Source organism: Thunnus thynnus, chromosome 4, assembly GCF_963924715.1.
Source record: "Thunnus thynnus chromosome 4, fThuThy2.1, whole genome shotgun sequence".
NCBI classification, from domain to species: domain Eukaryota; kingdom Metazoa; phylum Chordata; class Actinopteri; order Scombriformes; family Scombridae; genus Thunnus; species Thunnus thynnus.
In genome coordinates this window covers 164,141-184,199 of record NC_089520.1, presented here as the reverse complement: position 1 = coordinate 184,199, position 20,059 = coordinate 164,141, and the positions used below count along the sequence as shown (strand labels likewise).

Below are 20,059 nucleotides of genomic sequence, written 5' to 3'. Positions count from 1 at the left end.
GAATAACAATCGTTCCATATTTACGTTTATTCTTAGCCAGCAGTTTAAATGTGATTCAGTGTCGTCTGCTCTGGCCCCAGGAATACATTTAACTATGGCTGCTGGTGTCGATAACTTCACGTTTCTGACTATGGAGCTGCCAATAATCAGAGCTGGTTTCTCAGCAGGTGTGTTACTGAGGGGGGAGAACCAGTTAGAAACATGAACTGGTTGGTGGTGAACCGTGGGCTTCTGATTAGGGCTATGCTTCCTTCAGGGGGAGCGAGAGAGCTCAGGCTCTATGAATGGGCAGGTAAACACACTGATCCAGCCAATCAGCAGGGGGCGTTGGTGCTCCTGGACAGGAGGAAGTGATCAGAGCAGCTGTCTGTGTGAGGAGTCTCTGTCTCCAGCAGCCGTTGGATGGTGGGAGGACTGGTGAACTGGAGAAAGATGCTGTGACCAGTTCACATAGACAGTCTCACAGAGTCTGTTTCTGCAGGAAACTGTTTGAACCACACAGATCCTGCTGATTACGTGTTTCAGCTGTTTATGTTCAGTAAATGTCTGCCGTCAGTCAGCTGGTGGAGACTGATGACGGACTGTTGTGAACAAGTGTGAGAGGAACAGAAGTGACTCTACAGCTGACGCATCGCTCTGGGTTCCGCCATATTTCTCTTTTGGTCGTTGCCATGGCAACGCACGTCCATGAATTTAGGGGGCAGAGCTCCTGAAAGAGGGTTTTTTGGGTGTTTAGTTCAAATGTCAACAGTCTCCAGAATGACTGATTCTAACATTAATAGTCATGTTTTTATGTGTCGTTAATATGCAAATTTATGCAAATTTGAACAAATGCATTTGCATAAATATACACATAATTCTGCTCAGTTTGATATAAGAACGTTATGTGTCAGTTTAATGGTTTTCAAGTTACAGACGGGCAAAGAAACTTATGTAATAATAATAATAATAATAATAATAATAATAATAATAATAATCGACTGTGCTAAGAGGATCTTTATTCAACTTCAGCCTGTAAAACTATATGAACACATTTACATTCAGGTGACTTTTCTCTTGAATATTATTCTTTTTTCAGAATAAAATGACTTTTTGAATATTATTGTAAAATTGCAACTACATCCCATAATATAACTTTAATTCTCACAATGATTTTTTAACTTTTAATTCAAAATATTTCATCTTGTTTTTAAATGTGAAACATATTTCCTCTCATAGCAGCTGAACGGGTCAGGTGTGTTCACGCAGTGATGTCACGCTCTGAGCCGTGACTCCGCCCTCCTCCTCTACCCAACACAGCTGAGTCCACAGCACGGCGGCGGACAGCAGGCGGCCATCTTGCTGTTGGAAACAACCTCAACCTCCATCAGGTCCTCCAGACTGTCGTCCAGCTCGGCCAGCTCGCCGTGAGCTTCTGCCCACGCCGGCTGCGTCGCCTCCACTGACCAGAACGCCACCGGAACCTGCAGAACACCGACAAGTTTAACAGAAACACAGTAAGATGCACTCTCCCACGTACAAGACCCTCCCCCACGTACAAGACCCTCCCCCACGTACAAGACCCTCCACACAGGTAGAAGACCCTCCCCCACGTACAAGACCCTCTCCACGTACAAGACCCTCTCCACGTACAAGACCCTCCCCCACGTACAAGACCCTCCACACAGGTAGAAGACCCTCTCCCACGTACAAGACCCTCTCCACGTACAAGACCCTCCCCCATGTACAAGACCCTCCCCCACGTACAAGACCCTCTCCACGTACAAGACCCTCCCCCACGTACAAGACCCTCCCTACAGGTACAAGACCCTCTCCCACGTACAAGACCCTCTCCACGTACAAGACCCTCTCCACGTACAAGACCCTCCCTACAGGTACAAGACCCTCTCCCACGTACAAGACCCTCTCCACGTACAAGACCCTCCCCCACGTACAAGACCCTCCGCACATACCAGACCCTCCCCCATGTACAAGACCCTCTCCCACGTACAAGACCCTCTCCACGTACAAGACCCTCCCCCACGTACAAGACCCTCCGCACATACCAGACCCTCCCCCATGTACAAGACCCTCCCCCACGTACAAGACCCTCTCCACGTACAAGACCCTCCCCCACGTACAAGACCCTCCACACAAGTACAAGACCCCCCCTACAGGTAAAAGACCCTCCCCCACCTACAAGACCCTCCCCCATGTACAAGACCCTCCCCCACATTCAAGACCCTCCCCCATGTACAAGACCCTCCCCCATGTACAAGACCCTCCCCCACATTCAAGACCCTCCCCCATGTACAAGACCCTCCCCCATGTACAAGACCCTCCGCACAAGTACAAGACCCCCCCTACAGGTAAAAGACCTTCCCCCATGTACAAGACCCTCCACACAGGTACAAGACCCTCCCCACAGGTAAAAGACCCTTCCCCATGTACAAGACCCTCCCCACAGGTGAAAGACCCTTCCCCAGGTACAAGACCCTCCCCACAGGTGAAAGACCCTTCCCCAGGTACAAGACCCTCCCCACAGGTGAAAGACCCTTCCCCAGGTACAAGACCCTCCCCACAGGTAAAAGACCCTTCCCCATGTACAAGACCCTCCACACAGGTACAAGACCCTCCACACAGGTAGAGGACCCTCCTCCAGGTACAAGACCCTCCTCACAGGCACTCCCCGGGTCTGCAGATGGAACCATGTCATTTTCCATAGGTTTTAAACAGAAAGTGTTCCTTCTCTGGTTCGTACCCTCAGCTGCATCTCGCTCAGCATGGCCTCCAGTCCTGCAATGTGATTGGTCAGATCAGGGCTCAACTCCTCCTCTAAGGTGAGCCAAGGCACCTGGACTGAAGCCACCCGAGCTGCCACGCCCACCACGCCATCAATACATCCTGGATTGAAGCAAGACACACAGGTGACGGTTAGAGAGGTGGGGGTTAGACAGGTGGAGGTTAGACAGGTGACGGTTAGGTGGGGGTTAGACACATGGAGGTTAGACAGGTGGGGGTTAGACAGGTGGGGGTTAGACACATGGAGGTTAGAGAGGTGGGGGTTAGACAGGTGGGGGTTAGACAGGTGACGGTTAGACAGGTGGGGGTTAGACACATGGAGGTTAGACAGGTGGGGGTTAGACAGGTGGGGGTTAGACACATGGAGGTTAGACAGGTGGGGGTTAGACACATGGAGGTTAGACAGGTGGGGGTTAGACAGGTGGGGGTTAGACACATGGAGGTTAGACAGGTGGAGGTTAGACAGGTGGAGGTTAGACAGGTGGAGGTTAGACAGGTGACGGTTAGGTGGGGGTTAGACACATGGAGGTTAGACAGGTGGGGGTTAGACAGGTGGGGGTTAGACACATGGAGGTTAGAGAGGTGGGGGTTAGACAGGTGGGGGTTAGACACGTGGAGGTTAGACAGGTGGGGGTTAGACAGGTGACGGTTAGGTGGGGGTTAGACACATGGAGGTTAGACAGGTGGGGGTTAGACACATGGAGGTTAGACAGGTGGAGGTTAGACAGGTGACGGTTAGGTGGGGGTTAGACACATGGAGGTTAGACAGGTGACGGTTAGGTGGGGGTTAGACACATGGGGGTTAGACAGGTGGGGGTTAGACAGGTGGGGGTTAGACACATGGAGGTTAGACAGGTGGGGGTTAGACAGGTGGGGGTTAGACAGGTGGAGGTTAGACAGGTGGAGGTTAGACAGGTGGGGGTTAGACAGGTGGGGGTTAGACACATGGAGGTTAGACAGGTGGAGGTTAGACAGGTGGAGGTTAGACAGGTGGAGGTTAGACAGGTGACGGTTAGGTGGGGGTTAGACACATGGAGGTTAGACAGGTGGGGGTTAGACAGGTGGGGGTTAGACACATGGAGGTTAGAGAGGTGGGGGTTAGACAGGTGGGGGTTAGACACGTGGAGGTTAGACAGGTGGGGGTTAGACACATGGAGGTTAGACAGGTGGAGGTTAGACAGGTGACGGTTAGGTGGGGGTTAGACACATGGAGGTTAGACAGGTGACGGTTAGGTGGGGGTTAGACACATGGGGGTTAGACAGGTGGGGGTTAGACAGGTGGGGGTTAGACACATGGAGGTTAGACAGGTGGGGGTTAGACAGGTGGAGGTTAGACAGGTGGGGGTTAGACAGGTGGGGGTTAGACACGTGGAGGTTAGACAGGTGGGGGTTAGACAGGTGGAGGTTAGACAGGTGACGGTTAGGTGGGGGTTAGACACATGGAGGTTAGACAGGTGACGGTTAGGTGGGGGTTAGACACATGGGGGTTAGACAGGTGGGGGTTAGACACATGGAGGTTAGACAGGTGGGGGTTAGACAGGTGGGGGTTAGACAGGTGGAGGTTAGACAGGTGGAGGTTAGACAGGTGGGGGTTAGACAGGTGGGGGTTAGACACATGGAGGTTAGACAGGTGGAGGTTAGACAGGTGGAGGTTAGACAGGTGACGGTTAGGTGGGGGTTAGACACATGGAGGTTAGACAGGTGGGGGTTAGACAGGTGGGGGTTAGACACATGGAGGTTAGAGAGGTGGGGGTTAGACAGGTGGGGGTTAGACACGTGGAGGTTAGACAGGTGGGGGTTAGACACATGGAGGTTAGACAGGTGGAGGTTAGACAGGTGACGGTTAGGTGGGGGTTAGACACATGGAGGTTAGACAGGTGACGGTTAGGTGGGGGTTAGACACATGGGGGTTAGACAGGTGGGGGTTAGACAGGTGGGGGTTAGACACATGGAGGTTAGACAGGTGGGGGTTAGACAGGTGGAGGTTAGACAGGTGGGGGTTAGACAGGTGGGGGTTAGACACGTGGAGGTTAGACAGGTGGGGGTTAGACAGGTGGAGGTTAGACAGGTGACGGTTAGACAGGTGACGGTTAGACAGGTGGGGGTTAGACACATGGAGGTTAGACAGGTGGAGGTTAGACAGGTGGGGGTTAGACAGGTGGAGGTTAGACAGGTGGAGGTTAGACAGGTGGGGGTTAGACAGGTGGAGGTTAGACAGGTGGGGGTTAGACACGTGGAGGTTAGACAGGTGGGGGTTAGACAGGTGGAGGTTAGACAGGTGGAGGTTAGACAGGTGACGGTTAGACACATGGAGGTTAGACAGGTGGGGGTTAGACAGGTGGAGGTTAGACAGGTGGGGGTTAGACACGTGGAGGTTAGACAGGTGGGGGTTAGACAGGTGGAGGTTAGACAGGTGACGGTTAGACAGGTGACGGTTAGACAGGTGGGGGTTAGACACATGGAGGTTAGACAGGTGGAGGTTAGACAGGTGGGGGTTAGACAGGTGGAGGTTAGACAGGTGGAGGTTAGACAGGTGGGGGTTAGACAGGTGGAGGTTAGACAGGTGGGGGTTAGACACGTGGAGGTTAGACAGGTGGGGGTTAGACAGGTGGAGGTTAGACAGGTGGGGGTTAGACACGTGGAGGTTAGACAGGTGGGGGTTAGACAGGTGGAGGTTAGACAGGTGACGGTTAGACAGGTGACGGTTAGACAGGTGGGGGTTAGACACATGGAGGTTAGACACATGGAGGTTAGACAGGTGGGGGTTAGACACATGGAGGTTAGACAGGTGGGGGTTAGAAAGGTGGAGGTTAGACAGGTGGGGGTTAGACACATGGAGGTTAGACAGGTGGAGGTTAGACAGGTGGGGGTTAGACAGGTGGAGGTTAGACAGGTGGAGGTTAGACAGGTGGGGGTTAGACACGTGGAGGTTAGACAGGTGGGGGTTAGACAGGTGGAGGTTAGACAGGTGGAGGTTAGACAGGTGACGGTTAGACACATGGAGGTTAGACAGGTGGGGGTTAGACAGGTGGAGGTTAGACAGGTGGGGGTTAGACACGTGGAGGTTAGACAGGTGGGGGTTAGACAGGTGGAGGTTAGACAGGTGACGGTTAGACAGGTGACGGTTAGACAGGTGGGGGTTAGACACATGGAGGTTAGACAGGTGGAGGTTAGACAGGTGGGGGTTAGACAGGTGGAGGTTAGACAGGTGGAGGTTAGACAGGTGGGGGTTAGACAGGTGGAGGTTAGACAGGTGGGGGTTAGACACGTGGAGGTTAGACAGGTGGGGGTTAGACAGGTGGAGGTTAGACAGGTGGGGGTTAGACACGTGGAGGTTAGACAGGTGGGGGTTAGACAGGTGGAGGTTAGACAGGTGACGGTTAGACAGGTGACGGTTAGACAGGTGGGGGTTAGACACATGGAGGTTAGACACATGGAGGTTAGACAGGTGGGGGTTAGACACATGGAGGTTAGACAGGTGGGGGTTAGAAAGGTGGAGGTTAGACAGGTGGGGGTTAGACACATGGAGGTTAGACAGGTGGAGGTTAGACAGGTGGGGGTTAGACAGGTGGAGGTTAGACAGGTGGAGGTTAGACAGGTGGGGGTTAGACACGTGGAGGTTAGACAGGTGGGGGTTAGACACGTGGAGGTTAGACAGGTGGAGGTTAGACAGGTGGGGGTTAGACACATGGAGGTTAGACAGGTGGGGGTTAGACAGGTGGAGGTTAGACAGGTGACGGTTAGACAGGTGACGGTTAGACAGGTGGGGGTTAGACACATGGAGGTTAGACAGGTGGAGGTTAGACAGGTGACGGTTAGACACATGGAGGTTAGACAGGTGGGGGTTAGACAGGTGGGGGTTAGACACATGGAGGTTAGACAGGTGGAGGTTAGACAGGTGACGGTTAGACACATGGAGGTTAGACAGGTGGGGGTTAGACAGGTGGAGGTTAGACAGGTGGGGGTTAGACAGGTGGAGGTTAGACAGGTGGAGGTTAGACACATGGAGGTTAGACAGGTGGGGGTTAGACAGGTGGAGGTTAGACAGGTGGAGGTTAGACAGGTGACGGTTAGACAGGTGGGGGTTAGACAGGTGGAGGTTAGACACATGGAGGTTAGACAGGTGGGGGTTAGACAGGTGGAGGTTAGACACATGGAGGTTAGACAGGTGGGGGTTAGACAGGTGGAGGTTAGACAGGTGGAGGTTAGACAGGTGACGGTTAGACAGGTGGGGGTTAGACAGGTGGAGGTTAGACACATGGAGGTTAGACAGGTGGGGGTTAGACACGTGGAGGTTAGACAGGTGACGGTTAGACAGGTGGGGGTTAGACAGGTGGGGGTTAGACAGGTGACGGTTAGACACATGGAGGTTAGACAGGTGGGGGTTAGACACATGGAGGTTAGACAGGTGGGGGTTAGACAGGTGGAGGTTAGACACATGGAGGTTAGACAGGTGGGGGTTAGACAGGTGGAGGTTAGACAGGTGACGGTTAGACAGGTGGAGGTTAGACAGGTGGAGGTTAGACACGTGGAGGTTAGACAGGTGGAGGTTAGACAGGTGGAGGTTAGACACATGGAGGTTAGACAGGTGGGGGTTAGACAGGTGGGGGTTAGACAGGTGGAGGTTAGACAGGTGGAGGTTAGACACGTGGAGGTTAGACAGGTGGAGGTTAGACAGGTGACGGTTAGACAGGTGGAGGTTAGACAGGTGGAGGTTAGACACATGGAGGTTAGACAGGTGGGGGTTAGACAGGTGGGGGTTAGACAGGTGGAGGTTAGACAGGTGGAGGTTAGACACATGGAGGTTAGACAGGTGGAGGTTAGACAGGTGGAGGTTAGACAGGTGGGGGTTAGACACATGGAGGTTAGACAGGTGGGGGTTAGACACATGGAGGTTAGACAGGTGGAGGTTAGACAGGTGGAGGTTAGACAGGTGGGGGTTAGACACATGGAGGTTAGACAGGTGGGGGTTAGACACATGGAGGTTAGACAGGTGGGGGTTAGACAGGTGGAGGTTAGACACATGGAGGTTAGACAGGTGGGGGTTAGACAGGTGGAGGTTAGACAGGTGGAGGTTAGACACATGGAGGTTAGACAGGTGGGGGTTAGACACATGGAGGTTAGACAGGTGGGGGTTAGACAGGTGGAGGTTAGACAGGTGGGGGTTAGACAGGTGGAGGTTAGACAGGTGGGGGTTAGACACATGGAGGTTAGACAGGTGGAGGTTAGACAGGTGGGGGTTAGACACATGGAGGTTAGACAGGTGGGGGTTAGACAGGTGGAGGTTAGACAGGTGGAGGTTAGACAGGTGGGGGTTAGACAGGTGTGGTTGACCAGCTGACCTGTGTTGACAAGTGAGTGTCTGTCGTAGCGCTGAGTCAGAGGGAACTGTCCAATCACATCGCTGGTCTTACGGAGGTCAGACAGGAAGTTTTCTAATGCAGACAGGAAGAGAACCCACAACCGCTCCGACATCTGTCTATCCTCCACACCTGAGGGGGCGGAGTCACAGTCTGCCAGTAGACGCACCAGACGCCGGGACAGACCTGCAGACACACAGTTACAGTTATTACATATATACAGTAAACTGATATCTGTGTTTGTATGTTGTTTGTTGTTGTTTGTTTGTTGTTTGTTTGTTTGCTTGTCTGTTGTTTCTGTGATTGTTCTCGTACCGCTGCAGATTCGATGTGCGAGCGCTCTCGTCTCATCCATCTCATCTCGCAGGAAGCTGCAGTCAGCCGAGCTGCCGAGTGACACTGCCAGCTGCTGAAAACAGGAAGTAACCTTGCTGAGAGCTTCCTGGGCGCGCTCACACTCACTCTGCTGTCGCCGCCGTGCCGCCAGTTCATCCACTGAACGCCGCCACCGACTCATGATGTCATCACTGACCTGTGGGGCGGAGGCCATGTTAAAGTTTGAGAATTGTCACAATAATGTCATGCCTCATATTAGCTTCAGATAAACGTTTAAATACGTTTTTGCACAGGAGGACCATGGATCACTTATATTGCTGGACGCACTGACGCTCTGCAGTAAATGTATTGTGTCATTTCCTTTCATTTCTACCAGTTAATTTTGCTATATTCGTCATTACTGTGGATAATTATCCACTGTACATTTAAACTTATGCTAGTTCTGCTCAAACATTCTTAGTGCCCTCCTTCTTTTCTCACTAATCCCAGCAGTTAGCCTAGCAGCTAACTTAGCTTAGCAGTTAGCGATGGCTTCTCCCTCTCTCTCTTGTGCTTAAACATTAGATCTCCGTCATCTAAAGTCGTATTAATAAATGATCTAATCTCAGATCATCATATTGATTGATTGTCTTACTGAAACCTGGCTGTGTCATGAAGAACATGTCAGTCTAAATGAATCCAGTCCTCCCAGTCATATTAATACTCACATTCCTCCAGACACTGGCCGAGGAGGAGGAGTCGCAGCCTAATTATCAACTCTAGACCTGAACTTCATTATAACTCATTAGAAAGTCTTGTTCTTAGTCTCTCAGCCAACCTGGAAAACTTTACAGCCAGTTCTATGTGTTCTAGTGAACCGTCCTCCTGGTCCGTACTCTGAACTCTGATCTGAATTCTCAGAGTTTTTATCAAACTTAGTCCTTAGTACAGATAAAGTAATTATAGTAGGTGACTTTAATATTCATGTGGACGTTGATAGTGACAGTCTCAGTACTGCATTTATCTCATTATTAGACTCAACTGGCTTCTCTCAGAGTGTAAATAATCCCACTCACTGTCTGAACCACACCCTCCACCTTGTTCTGACTTATGGCATCGAAATTGAACATTTAATAATTTTTCCACAAAATCCTATTTTATCAGATCATTTTTTAATAACTCTTGAATTCCTATTACTGGATTACACACCATTAGACAAAAATGTCTTCAATAGATGTCTCTCTGATAGTGTTGTAGATAAATTTAAGGAAGCAGTTCCATCAGTACTGAATTCACTGTCATGTCTCAATACTACAGAGGACTCTTATGTTAACTTTAGTTCCTCCCAAACTGATAATCTTGTTGATAGAGCTGCAGGCTCATTACGAATAGCACTGGACTCCATCGCCCCCTTAAAAAGGAAGATAATAAAACATAAGAGGTTAGCTCCATGGTTTAACTCCCAAACCTGTAAATTAAAGCAAACATCATGAAAATATGAAAGGATTTGGCGTTCCACCAAACTGACCTTCCTGAACTAACTTCAATGATTTGTTCGTCTAAACCATCAACCTGTCTCTTAGATCCCATCCCAACTAGGCTGCTTAAGGAAGCCTTACCCTTAGTGAGCACTTCTTTACTAGATATGATCAATCTGTCTTTAGTAACAGGCTATGTACCACAGTCCTTTAAAGTAGCTGTAATTAAACCTCTTCTTAAGAAGCCTACTCTTGATTCAGGTGTTTTAGCCAATTATAGACCTATATCTAACCTTCCATTTCTATCCAAGATCCTTGAGAAAGCAGTCTCTAATCAGTTATGTGACTTTCTACATAACAATAGTTTATTTGAGGATTTTCAGTCAGGATTTAGAGGCATCATAGCACAGAGACAGCACTGGTGAAAGTCACTAATGACCTCCTAACTGCATCAGACAAAGGATTTGTCTCTATACTTGTCCTGTTAGATCTTAGTGCTGCATTCGACACAATTGACCATCACATCCTATTACAGAGACTGGAACATTTAATTGGCATTAAAGGAACTGCATTAACCTGGTTTAAGTCTTATTTATCAGACCGATTTCAGTTTGTACATGTTAATGATGAATCCTCCATGAAGGCAAAAGTTAGACACGGAGTTCCACAAGGTTCTGTACTTGGACCAATTCTATTCACCTTATATATGCTTCCTTTAGGTAATATTATTAGGAAACACTCCATAAATGTTCATTGTTACGCAGACGACACCCAATTATATTTATCAATGAAGCCAGATGAACCCAATCAGTTAAACAAACTCCAAACATGCCTTAACGACATAAAGACCTGGATGACCTGCAATTTTCTGCTACTAAATTCAGATAAAACTGAAGTTATTGTGTTTGGCCCTAAACACCTTAGAAACACATTATTTAATGATAAAGCTGCTCTGGATGGCATTACCCTGGCCTCCAGCACCACCGTAAGGAATCTGGGAGTTATCTTTGATCAGGATATGTCCTTTAACTCCCACATAAATCAAATCTCAAGGACTGCCTTTTTTCACTTACGTAATATCACAAAAATCACATCCTGTCCCTAAAAGATGCAGAAAAACTAGTTCACGTATTTGTTACTTCTAGGCTGGATTATTGCAATTCCTTATTATCAGGCTGCTCTAACAAGTCTCTAAAGACTCTCCAGCTGGTCCAGAATGCAGCTGCACGTGTTCTGACTAAAACTAGAAAAAGAGACCACATTTCTCCCATTTTAGCTTCACTACATTGGCTTCCTGTAAAATCTAGAATAGAATTTAAAATCCTTCTCCTAACTTAAAAAGCCCTTAATGGTCAGACACCATCATATCTTAAAGAGCTCATAATACCGTATTATCCCACTAGAACACTGTGCTCCCAGTATGCAGCTTACTGGTGGTTCCTACAGTCTTTAAAAGTAGAATGGGAGGCAGAGCCTTCAGCTATCAGGCTCCTCTCCTGTGGAACCATCTTCCAGATTCAGTCCGGGGCGCAGACACCCTCTCTATGTTTAAGAGTAGGCTTCAAACTTTCCTTTTTGATAAAGCTTATAGTTAGGGCCGACCAGGCTCGCCTTGGATCAGCCCTTAGTTATGCTGCTATAGGCCTAGACTGCTGGGGGACTTCCCATGATGCACTGAGCTCCTCTCTCCTCCTCCTCCTCTCCATCTGTATGCATTCATGTAACATTAATGCATGTCACTAACTTTAGCTGTGGACTGACTGCTGCCCAGCGTGACGCCCACTGCTGCTGCTGCTATTATTATTAGTCATATTTCTAACATTATTATCGCTGTTATTGTTATTATTGTTGTTATTCTGCTTCTCTGTGTCTCCTTCTTTCTCTCTCAACCCAACCGGTCGAGGCAGACGGCGCCACCTAGAGTCCGGTTCTGCTGGAGGTTTCTTCTGCTGCTGATGGAGGAATGTTGGGTCTCTGTAGATTAAAGACTTCAGTCTAGATGCTCTATGTGAAAAGAGCCCTGAGATAACTTCTGTTGGGATTTGACGCTACATAAATAAAATTGAATTGAACTGAACTTCCATTGTAAGTGTGTTATGAAGGATCTTCTAATGGTCAGTATGAACAGAGGGAATGATTACAGCAAGAAAAACATGTTTCAATGTTCATTTGGGCTTCTGACAGTTGCTCTAAATCTTTATCTACATCAACATCTCTCTTCTGAACCTCTTAAAGACGTTCAATCAACTAATGAAGCAGATATAAAGGCGCTCGTGTGTTTTCCTCTTAAATGTTCACATTCACTTAAAATATGAATCCATGAATGAGTTTCAGGTTATTATATTTATTTCCATATTTGTCATATTTCCAGGTTTTCAGTGTTTGAGTATTTAACAGGTTTAAACATTCATGGAATAAATTAAGAGCTTTTATCAGACGTTCGGCACGTTTTAAAATAATTTAAAGAATAACATTAAAGATGATTCATAACTTAAAAGAGCCTTTGTTTTTAAATGAAGGGATACATTCAGGGTTCCTTTCACATTTGGAGTTAATTATTTGATAAATGACTGAACTATAAGTTGTCAGGAGACAAAAAACAAAAACTAACGTACAGTGAAAGCGATTTGATCTATAAAACATTTGATTAATTCTCCAAAAATGAAAACGTATAGACCCTTAATGAAGGCTGGGTTATTAATCAGACATAATAAACATTCCTGTGACTCTGGCTGAAACATTTAACACAAATAGTCTGTGAATAAAGAAGAAAAGTAGTTGGCGGTCCTACCTGCTGACAATCATCCAGCTTCTTCTTCTTCTGCAGTGGAGGACCTGCAGAGGCAGTTCTTCTTCTGCTCTCGAGGGATCGTCAGTGTTTTTAATTAACGCTGGGAGGCCAGCTGAGCCCAGATCCTCAGGAGGCTGTTTACTTCTCCCTCAGTTCTGCCTGGCAGGCAAAATGCTCTGTCACGGGTTCTCCCAGTTTCACCACACCTGTCCAGGTAGACTGCAACATGTCCGGGTTATTTATAGAAGTATCTGAGGTCTCCTGTTGTTGAAGACATCAGGCGTAACATTAAGTCCACTTCAGATCGATGATTTGCAACGAGACTGGATGCAACATCCGATCGTAAAGATCTAAAACTTGGTCATTCACATCAGAGCAACACACACAGATGCAGATGACTGTTGCTATAGCAACCACACACATTTATTTAGGTGGATTAACTAGATTTCTGTTTGTTTTTCATAGCCTACAAGCTACATTACTATCTATGAACAGATAAAATGTTACCACCGTCTGGCTGGTGGCCGGTGTTTTGTTTGTTAACGTTAGCTAACTTAACTCACAACATTAGCTTAATGTAAACGAAAAAGAACAAGACAAACCCAAGACGCTCACAGTCGAGCAAAGGGTGTTGTTTTTGTTTATTTTATTGGAGTGCGTTTTGGAGCCACGATCATAAAGTGAAATCCACCATGTTTCTGTACGAGCCTGTGCTGTTTCCTGATTGGCTGAAGAGAGGTAGCTATGTCCTCGCGTTCTAAAACTGCACTTGGCGGTAGATCTTTTGACACTCCGGGCAACAACTTCAGACACTCTGCAACTAACCAGCTCACACTGCTGCCAATCATTGATCTGAACAAGGCTTTAGAGGAGCTCGTTAGCATCGTTATGCAACACTTCAGTCAGTAGAATCAGTCCACAGGTGTCAACAGGTGTTCACAGGTGTCAACAGGTGTCCACAGGTGTTCATGGGTGTTCACAGGTGTCAACAGGTGTCCACAGGTGTTCATGGGTGTTCACAGTTGTCAACAGGTGTTCACAGGTGTCAAAAGTAGTGTCCACGGGTGTCCACAGGTGTCCACGGGTGTCAACAGGTGTCAACAGGTGTAAACAGGTGTCCACAGGTGTCCACAGGTGTCAACAGGTGTTCACGGGTGTTCACAGGTGTCCACAGGTGTCCACAGGTGTCAACAGGTGTTCACAGGTGTTCATGGGTGTTCACAGTTGTCAACAGGTGTTCACAGGTGTCAAAAGTAGTGTCCACGGGTGTCCACAGGTGTCCACGGGTGTCAACAGGTGTTCACAAGTGTTCAGGGGTGTCCACAGGTGTCAAAAGTAGTGTCCACAGGTGTCAACATCATATGCGGTATATGTGGTATATGTAGTATATGCAGTATATGTAGTATATGTAGTATATGCAGTATATGTAGTATATGCAGTATATGTAGTATATGCGGTATATGTAGTATATGCAGTATATGTAGTATATGTAGTATATGCAGTATAAGCAGTATATGTAGTATATGCGGTATATGTAGTATATGTAGTATATGCAGTATATGTAGTATATGCAGTATATGTAGTATATGCAGTATATGCAGTATATGTGGTATATGTGGGATATGTGGTATATGTAGTATATGTAGTATATGCAGTATATGTAGTATATGCAGTATATGCAGTATATGTAGTATATGCAGTATATGCAGTATATGCAGTATATGTAGTATATGCAGTATATGTAGTATATGCAGTATATGCAGTATATGCAGTATATGTAGTATATGCAGTATATGTAGTATATGCAGTATATGCAGTATATGCAGTATATGTAGTATATGCAGTATATGTAGTATATGCAGTATATATAGTATGTGCAGTATATGCAGTATATGTAGTATATGCAGTATATGTAGTATATGCAGTATATATAGTATATGTAGTATATGCAGTATATGCAGTATGTGCAGTATATGCAGTATATGTAGTATATGCAGCATATATAGTATATGTAGTATATGCAGTATATGCAGTATATGCAGTATATGTAGTATATGCAGTATATGCAGTATATGTAGTATATGCAGTATATGCAGTATATGTAGTATATGCAGTATATGCAGTATATGGTGTATATGCAGTATATGCAGTATATGTAGTATATGCAGTATATGCAGTATATGTAGTATATGCAGTATATGCAGTATATGCAGTATATGTAGTATATGCAGTATATGTAGTATATGCAGTATATGCAGTATATGTAGTATATGCAGTATATGTAGTATATGCAGTATATGCAGTATATGTAGTATATGCAGTATATGTAGTATATGCAGTATATGCAGTATATGTAGTATATGCAGTATATGTAGTATATGCAGTATATGTAGTATATGCAGTATATGCAGTATATGCAGTATATGCAGTATATGCAGTATATGTAGTATATGCAGTATATGCAGTATATGTAGTATATGCAGTATATGCAGTATATGTAGTATATGCAGTATATGTAGTATATGCAGTATATGCAGTATATGTAGTATATGCAGTATATGCAGTATATGCAGTATATGTAGTATATGCAGTATATGCAGTATATGTAGTATATGCAGTATATGCAGTATATGTAGTATATGCAGTATATGTAGTATATGCAGTATATATAGTATATGTAGTATATGCAGTATATGTAATATATGTGATTCCTGTCAGGTCTGTGCGCCACGGTGCTCTCCAAGGTGCTGATCCTTCAGCGGGGAGCAGCTAGCGAGCTGTCCTGAGTGCTCTCTACTGTTCCAGGTAGCCAATAGCCGTAGTCTAATGACTGTTTTCACCTGTTTCCCAGCATATATACGCTTTCTGTTAGTGTGTTCTGGTTGCTGAATCTTGAAATCTGCTTTTATATGTGAGTAACTATCACAGAAGAGTATCTTTTGTTCTTAGTTCTCTTTGTTATTTTCTGCGCCATAGTTTGATGGTTGTACTTATTTAGATAGCATTGTTGTGTTTTTTTTGTTTTGCCAAGAAAATAAATCTCTTGACACGTTTTTTCAGTTTCCTGCCTCTCATTTGCACTTACATGCTCACTGCATTCTGACAGTATTAGCACCATTTTTTGTTTTTGCTAATTACCTCATTTATCCTGATTTTAGTGCTATGAAAATAAGCTTTATTGTTAGGCTATTATTAGGTGTATTGCTGCTTTTTAAATGACAAAGATCACAGTTTTAAAACAAGTTAAACATGTTTATTGTTAAATGCAGAACACAGAAGAATGCAAAGTAGACCATACGCTTTTTCTCCTTTATGAAAAAAAAAGATTAAGCCTAGCCTATAGCCCAGGCTAGATATACATTTTCAAATGAAAATAAATAAAGTAGATTATTTAGGCTAAATCTTTTCAGTGTAAATCGCAATGGAACACAGTGTTAATGAACTAAAAAAGGAATATATTTGTCAAAAAAAGGGTGCAAAACTAAGGCAATATAAAAGGCACTGGATATGGTAAAAAATAAATGAAATATTCTTTTGCTTTAGCATAAATAATAAAGTCTATATGATTGAGACCTGGGCTGTCATGTCCTTGTTGCGAGTCAGGAAAACCAACATGTTGACCTCATGTGGTTTCAGAGAGGATCCAAGAGGGGTTACAATGTTCCCAGAGGCACTAAAAACCATCTCTGATTGTGTCCACATGGCACAAATGCACATGTACCTGCAGGAAACCTTCTGTGGTGGATCTGCGTTGGAGTCTGTGGGCCCCTCCTGTAGGTAGCGTGAGTTCAGCGTATGCTCAAGCTCTCTTAGGATTGGACGAGTGGGTGGTTGTTTGTTACCTCAGCAGGTCTCCAAGAGTCTTTTTTGCTGCTGGTGGCACCATCGCTTACACAGAGGACTCTTCGTCTCTAACCGCTGTCACATTGTCAGCGCTCCGTCCGTCCTGCATTCCCAGCGTCTCTTCGATGAGTGCGTATTCTGTCTCCTCCCTGCCATCGATATCTAGGATCCAGCGAGCAGGTCTTTGCCAAAAGTTCTTGTTTTGTGTCAGAGTCTGCTCTCCCCCCCCCCTCACCTGCTGCTGTGGGAATCATCCAATCATTCAGTCTCACTCTCTGCTCTGCCACACCCCTCATTAGTTCAACCACCTTCACCTGGCGCTCCCACCTGCTCATCATCTGCAATCAAGCCAGTATATAAGCTGCCTCGGCCCACTCCCTCCTTGTCAGATTGTCTATGCCGCTATGCTCAGTCGTCTTGCTTTCTTCACTGGACTGCCTTCCTGGTTTCTGATCAGCTTGTCTTCGACCGTCGCTCCTCGTCTCTGCCCCGGTAAACCCACCAGCCTTCTGTCCCTGACTCTGAGTTCTGCCTGCCTGTTCCCTGGTCTCTGTCCGCTGTGGGAGTGGAAGATCCGGTGGAGTCATACTCATTAGAACTGTGTTTCTCTGGTTATACCAGTGTCATTTGTGCTGCTATTGGGTCCATCTTATACCCGTTACAGTTTTGTACTTCTCCTCAAGAACACTGCACATGTTTCGCTTGATGTTCGATGTCAAGGCGGCGTCCTCGTCTGATGGTTTCAGAGCATCTCCAGTCAGGAGGTTCAGGACGGGTTTGACTGATGTGATGGTAACATCGTTCTCACCAGACAGCAGATCCATAAACTCAGCTGCAGGTTTCACGCCGCGTTCACAGACTCAGGAACGGCGACGTCCTGCCAGCTGGGAATGAGATGCTGGTGTCGCCGGTCATCCAAAACTCTTCTGATCACTGGGAAGACTCTGTCCACCATTTCCTGTCTGGTGCCCCAGTCCTGCACTGGGTCATTAAATGATTGAACTGAAATTAGCATATAGCCTATCTATTTTGTAATTAACAAAATAACACTATTGGCTACATTTTAAATTATCATTTGTTTCAATACATTTTTATTAAATGAAAAAATACATTTAAATGATCCCAGCAAGCAAAGCTGACAGGCTTTAATAACAATATACTGAAACAAATAATACTTGAACTGCTATTACATGTTTTATGAGGCCTGTGCTGATGAATCTGAATGTAGCCTAAATGACAAGTATTTTATTGAGCATGAACTGCAATTTGGTCATTAATAAACTTGCCTATAATAAACCTAATGGTCTAACGTTTGTAGCTTACCAGTATGAGGCTGTTCTTACCAGTATGAGGCTGTTCTTACCAGTATGAGGCTGTTCTGGGGGGTTTGGAGCTCCACTTGTGCTTCGGCCAGATCTCAGCCAGCTCTGAGAGAACGTACCGGCTGAGCTGTGGAGCGTTGATCGGGCTGCGTGGTCCTCGGCGCCGCTGCGTTTGTCGCTGCTAAATGTAAACTGTGACCGAAGCAGTTCAGCCAGTTCAACATGTTCACTGCTGCTACGATGTTTGCCCTGTTGCCCATAGCGATACAGGCCAGCTTCTTCATCAAACGCGTGGCGGAGAGACGTGTGGTTCTGGTGATTTAACAGCCCAGTCACTGGTCAGATGATGCACCATTAGACTCATATAAGGAGTCATATTGACACTTGACTACAAATCAGTTGAAGTAGTCGACATTCTTGAGCTCGCTTTTGATCGATGCCTTTACAGTGTTGTACGTTTTCAGGACAGCAGTCACCGTGCTGAATGGAACCATATCCTCAACCAAATACTGCAAAACAGCGGCTGTGACGCGTTTATGCCTTTTACCTTCACAGCTGTATTTGACAACTCGACTAAAGGCTTCAGCCTGAGCTGGCTCTGAGGGGGGGGGCAGTTGTGCTTGGATAACTGGATGATAGGTAGATTTTGCATATTGCCTCCTTTACATTGGTTGGATCTCTCTTTTCATTGGGTTGAAAGCTGAAATGATCCCGAACAGGCGAAGTTACATTTGGTTTTGTGACCGGAGCAGCTGCCGTTGTTTCCCTCTTGAAAAACAAAGACTGAAACTCAGCAGCAGCGGATGTGAACAGACAGTTGGCAGCAGTTGTGGCAGTCGCTTGTTTATACCACAGTGTTGCAATATTGCAGTTATTGTGAAGCTCTACCCCTGAGATCATATTTGACTCTTTTATTTCATATTTATAACCAGATATAGTAGCTATTGCGGATGAGGCCTCGGAGTCAGTCGGGTTTGTCTTAGAGGAGACCTCTGTAATAAATAATCTTCTTTTTCCTGATGCTGTAGGCAGACTAGCGCTGCCAGCATAACACCAAGCCCAGAGAGACGACACTGAAGGCTGGCAGGTGTCCAACATACAGACTGCACCGAGGTCTTCCAGGACCAACGGAGCAGGTTTAACACACGACTCCCTACGTAGTGCAGAACACAACAGGCAGGTGGTTTCTTGGCCTGTAAGAGTTCACGAGAGTTGATTTGAATTTCAGACACTTCCTATTTTAAAACTTGCTTGGCAGCAAGGCCTCGTGGGGCTGAGGCAGGGTCCAGATTTTAAACTGAACTAGTTGGGGTGAAACTCCAGAAGAAATACTGAAGTAAGTGTTACATGTTAATTGAGGCTGGTGGGTCTGACACTTAATGACTGCTGTGTGCTTTAGTTGCTTCTTATATAGTTATTTTGTTGGGGTCGGGGAATTTAAATGATATGATTGTATACAACATATCTGTTTACCAGGATGTTTTTCCCTCCAGAGGCACTGATTCTCATGTACCAGACTACCCGACCCGTGAGGAGCGGCGGAGGCTGTGCGTCAGCGGGATGTGGACCTCGAGGCCGCGGTTCAGCTCAGGAAGCTGTTTGGGCCACTTCCTGTCCTCAGCGTGATGTGTTGAGGTTCGATCTGTAGGTTCAGTGTGGGGATGACTACAGCTGTGCTGACCTGCACTTCTGCTGCAGCTGTTCATGATGACCGGCTGCTAACAAGCTGCATTTTCACATTTATATTGTACAGAGAACAAATGTGAGTTGTGTACAGATCGGGGCTGACTTTCCCAAACATGTCACAGCGTGACGCTCGTCTCCACATGATGAGATCTTTATAATGAGTTCTCTCTCTGACGTCCACATATCTGCCACATGTTGGGGAAAGTCAGCCCTTTTATTATCTGACTTCTGTTGTTTGATATTTCTATACTGGTGATGTGTTGTTTCAATGCACCTGAGGGGCACTTCAATGATGAGGACGTGTTCATAATGATGCAAATGTAATTAATGTAAACGCTGCACAGACGCTGGTTGCAAATGACTTCACACAAGCAAGATGGCAGCTCCCGAAAACGCCACTCTGATGGCAGGAAGTGGAGATGTGTCATCCATTTTATATACAGACTGTGCTTTGAAGATGTTAGCTGCTCTGTGCAGGTTAAT

General features: G+C 46.2%; 1 protein-coding gene across 1 annotated transcript; it reads right to left on the bottom strand.

The window, feature by feature from the left end:
• Nucleotides 1-772: 772 nt before the first annotated feature.
• zgc:109913 (regulator of G-protein signaling 9-binding protein) lies at nt 773-20,047 on the bottom strand. The gene is made up of 6 exons (XM_067586077.1): nt 16,447-20,047; nt 12,726-12,986; nt 8,457-8,673; nt 8,124-8,327; nt 2,741-2,883; nt 773-1,463 (listed from the first exon to the last, which is right to left on the bottom strand). The coding sequence occupies exons 3-6, from the start codon at nt 8,656-8,658 to the stop codon at nt 1,287-1,289; spliced, it is 726 nt and encodes a 241-aa protein (XP_067442178.1). The 5' UTR covers nt 8,659-8,673; nt 12,726-12,986; nt 16,447-20,047; the 3' UTR covers nt 773-1,286.
• Nucleotides 20,048-20,059: the final 12 nt, after the last annotated feature.

Coding starts and splice junctions, on each gene's coding strand:
- zgc:109913 (XM_067586077.1), bottom strand. CDS start 8,658: ATGAGTCGGTGGCGGCGTTCAGTGGATGAACTGGCGGCACGGCGGCGA. Junction 2,884..8,123: donor ACACTCACTTGTCAACACAG/GTCAGCTGGTCA, acceptor GCTTCAATCCAG/GATGTATTGATGGCGTGGTG. Junction 1,464..2,740: donor TGAGCGAGATGCAGCTGAGG/GTACGAACCAGA, acceptor GGTGTTCTGCAG/GTTCCGGTGGCGTTCTGGTC.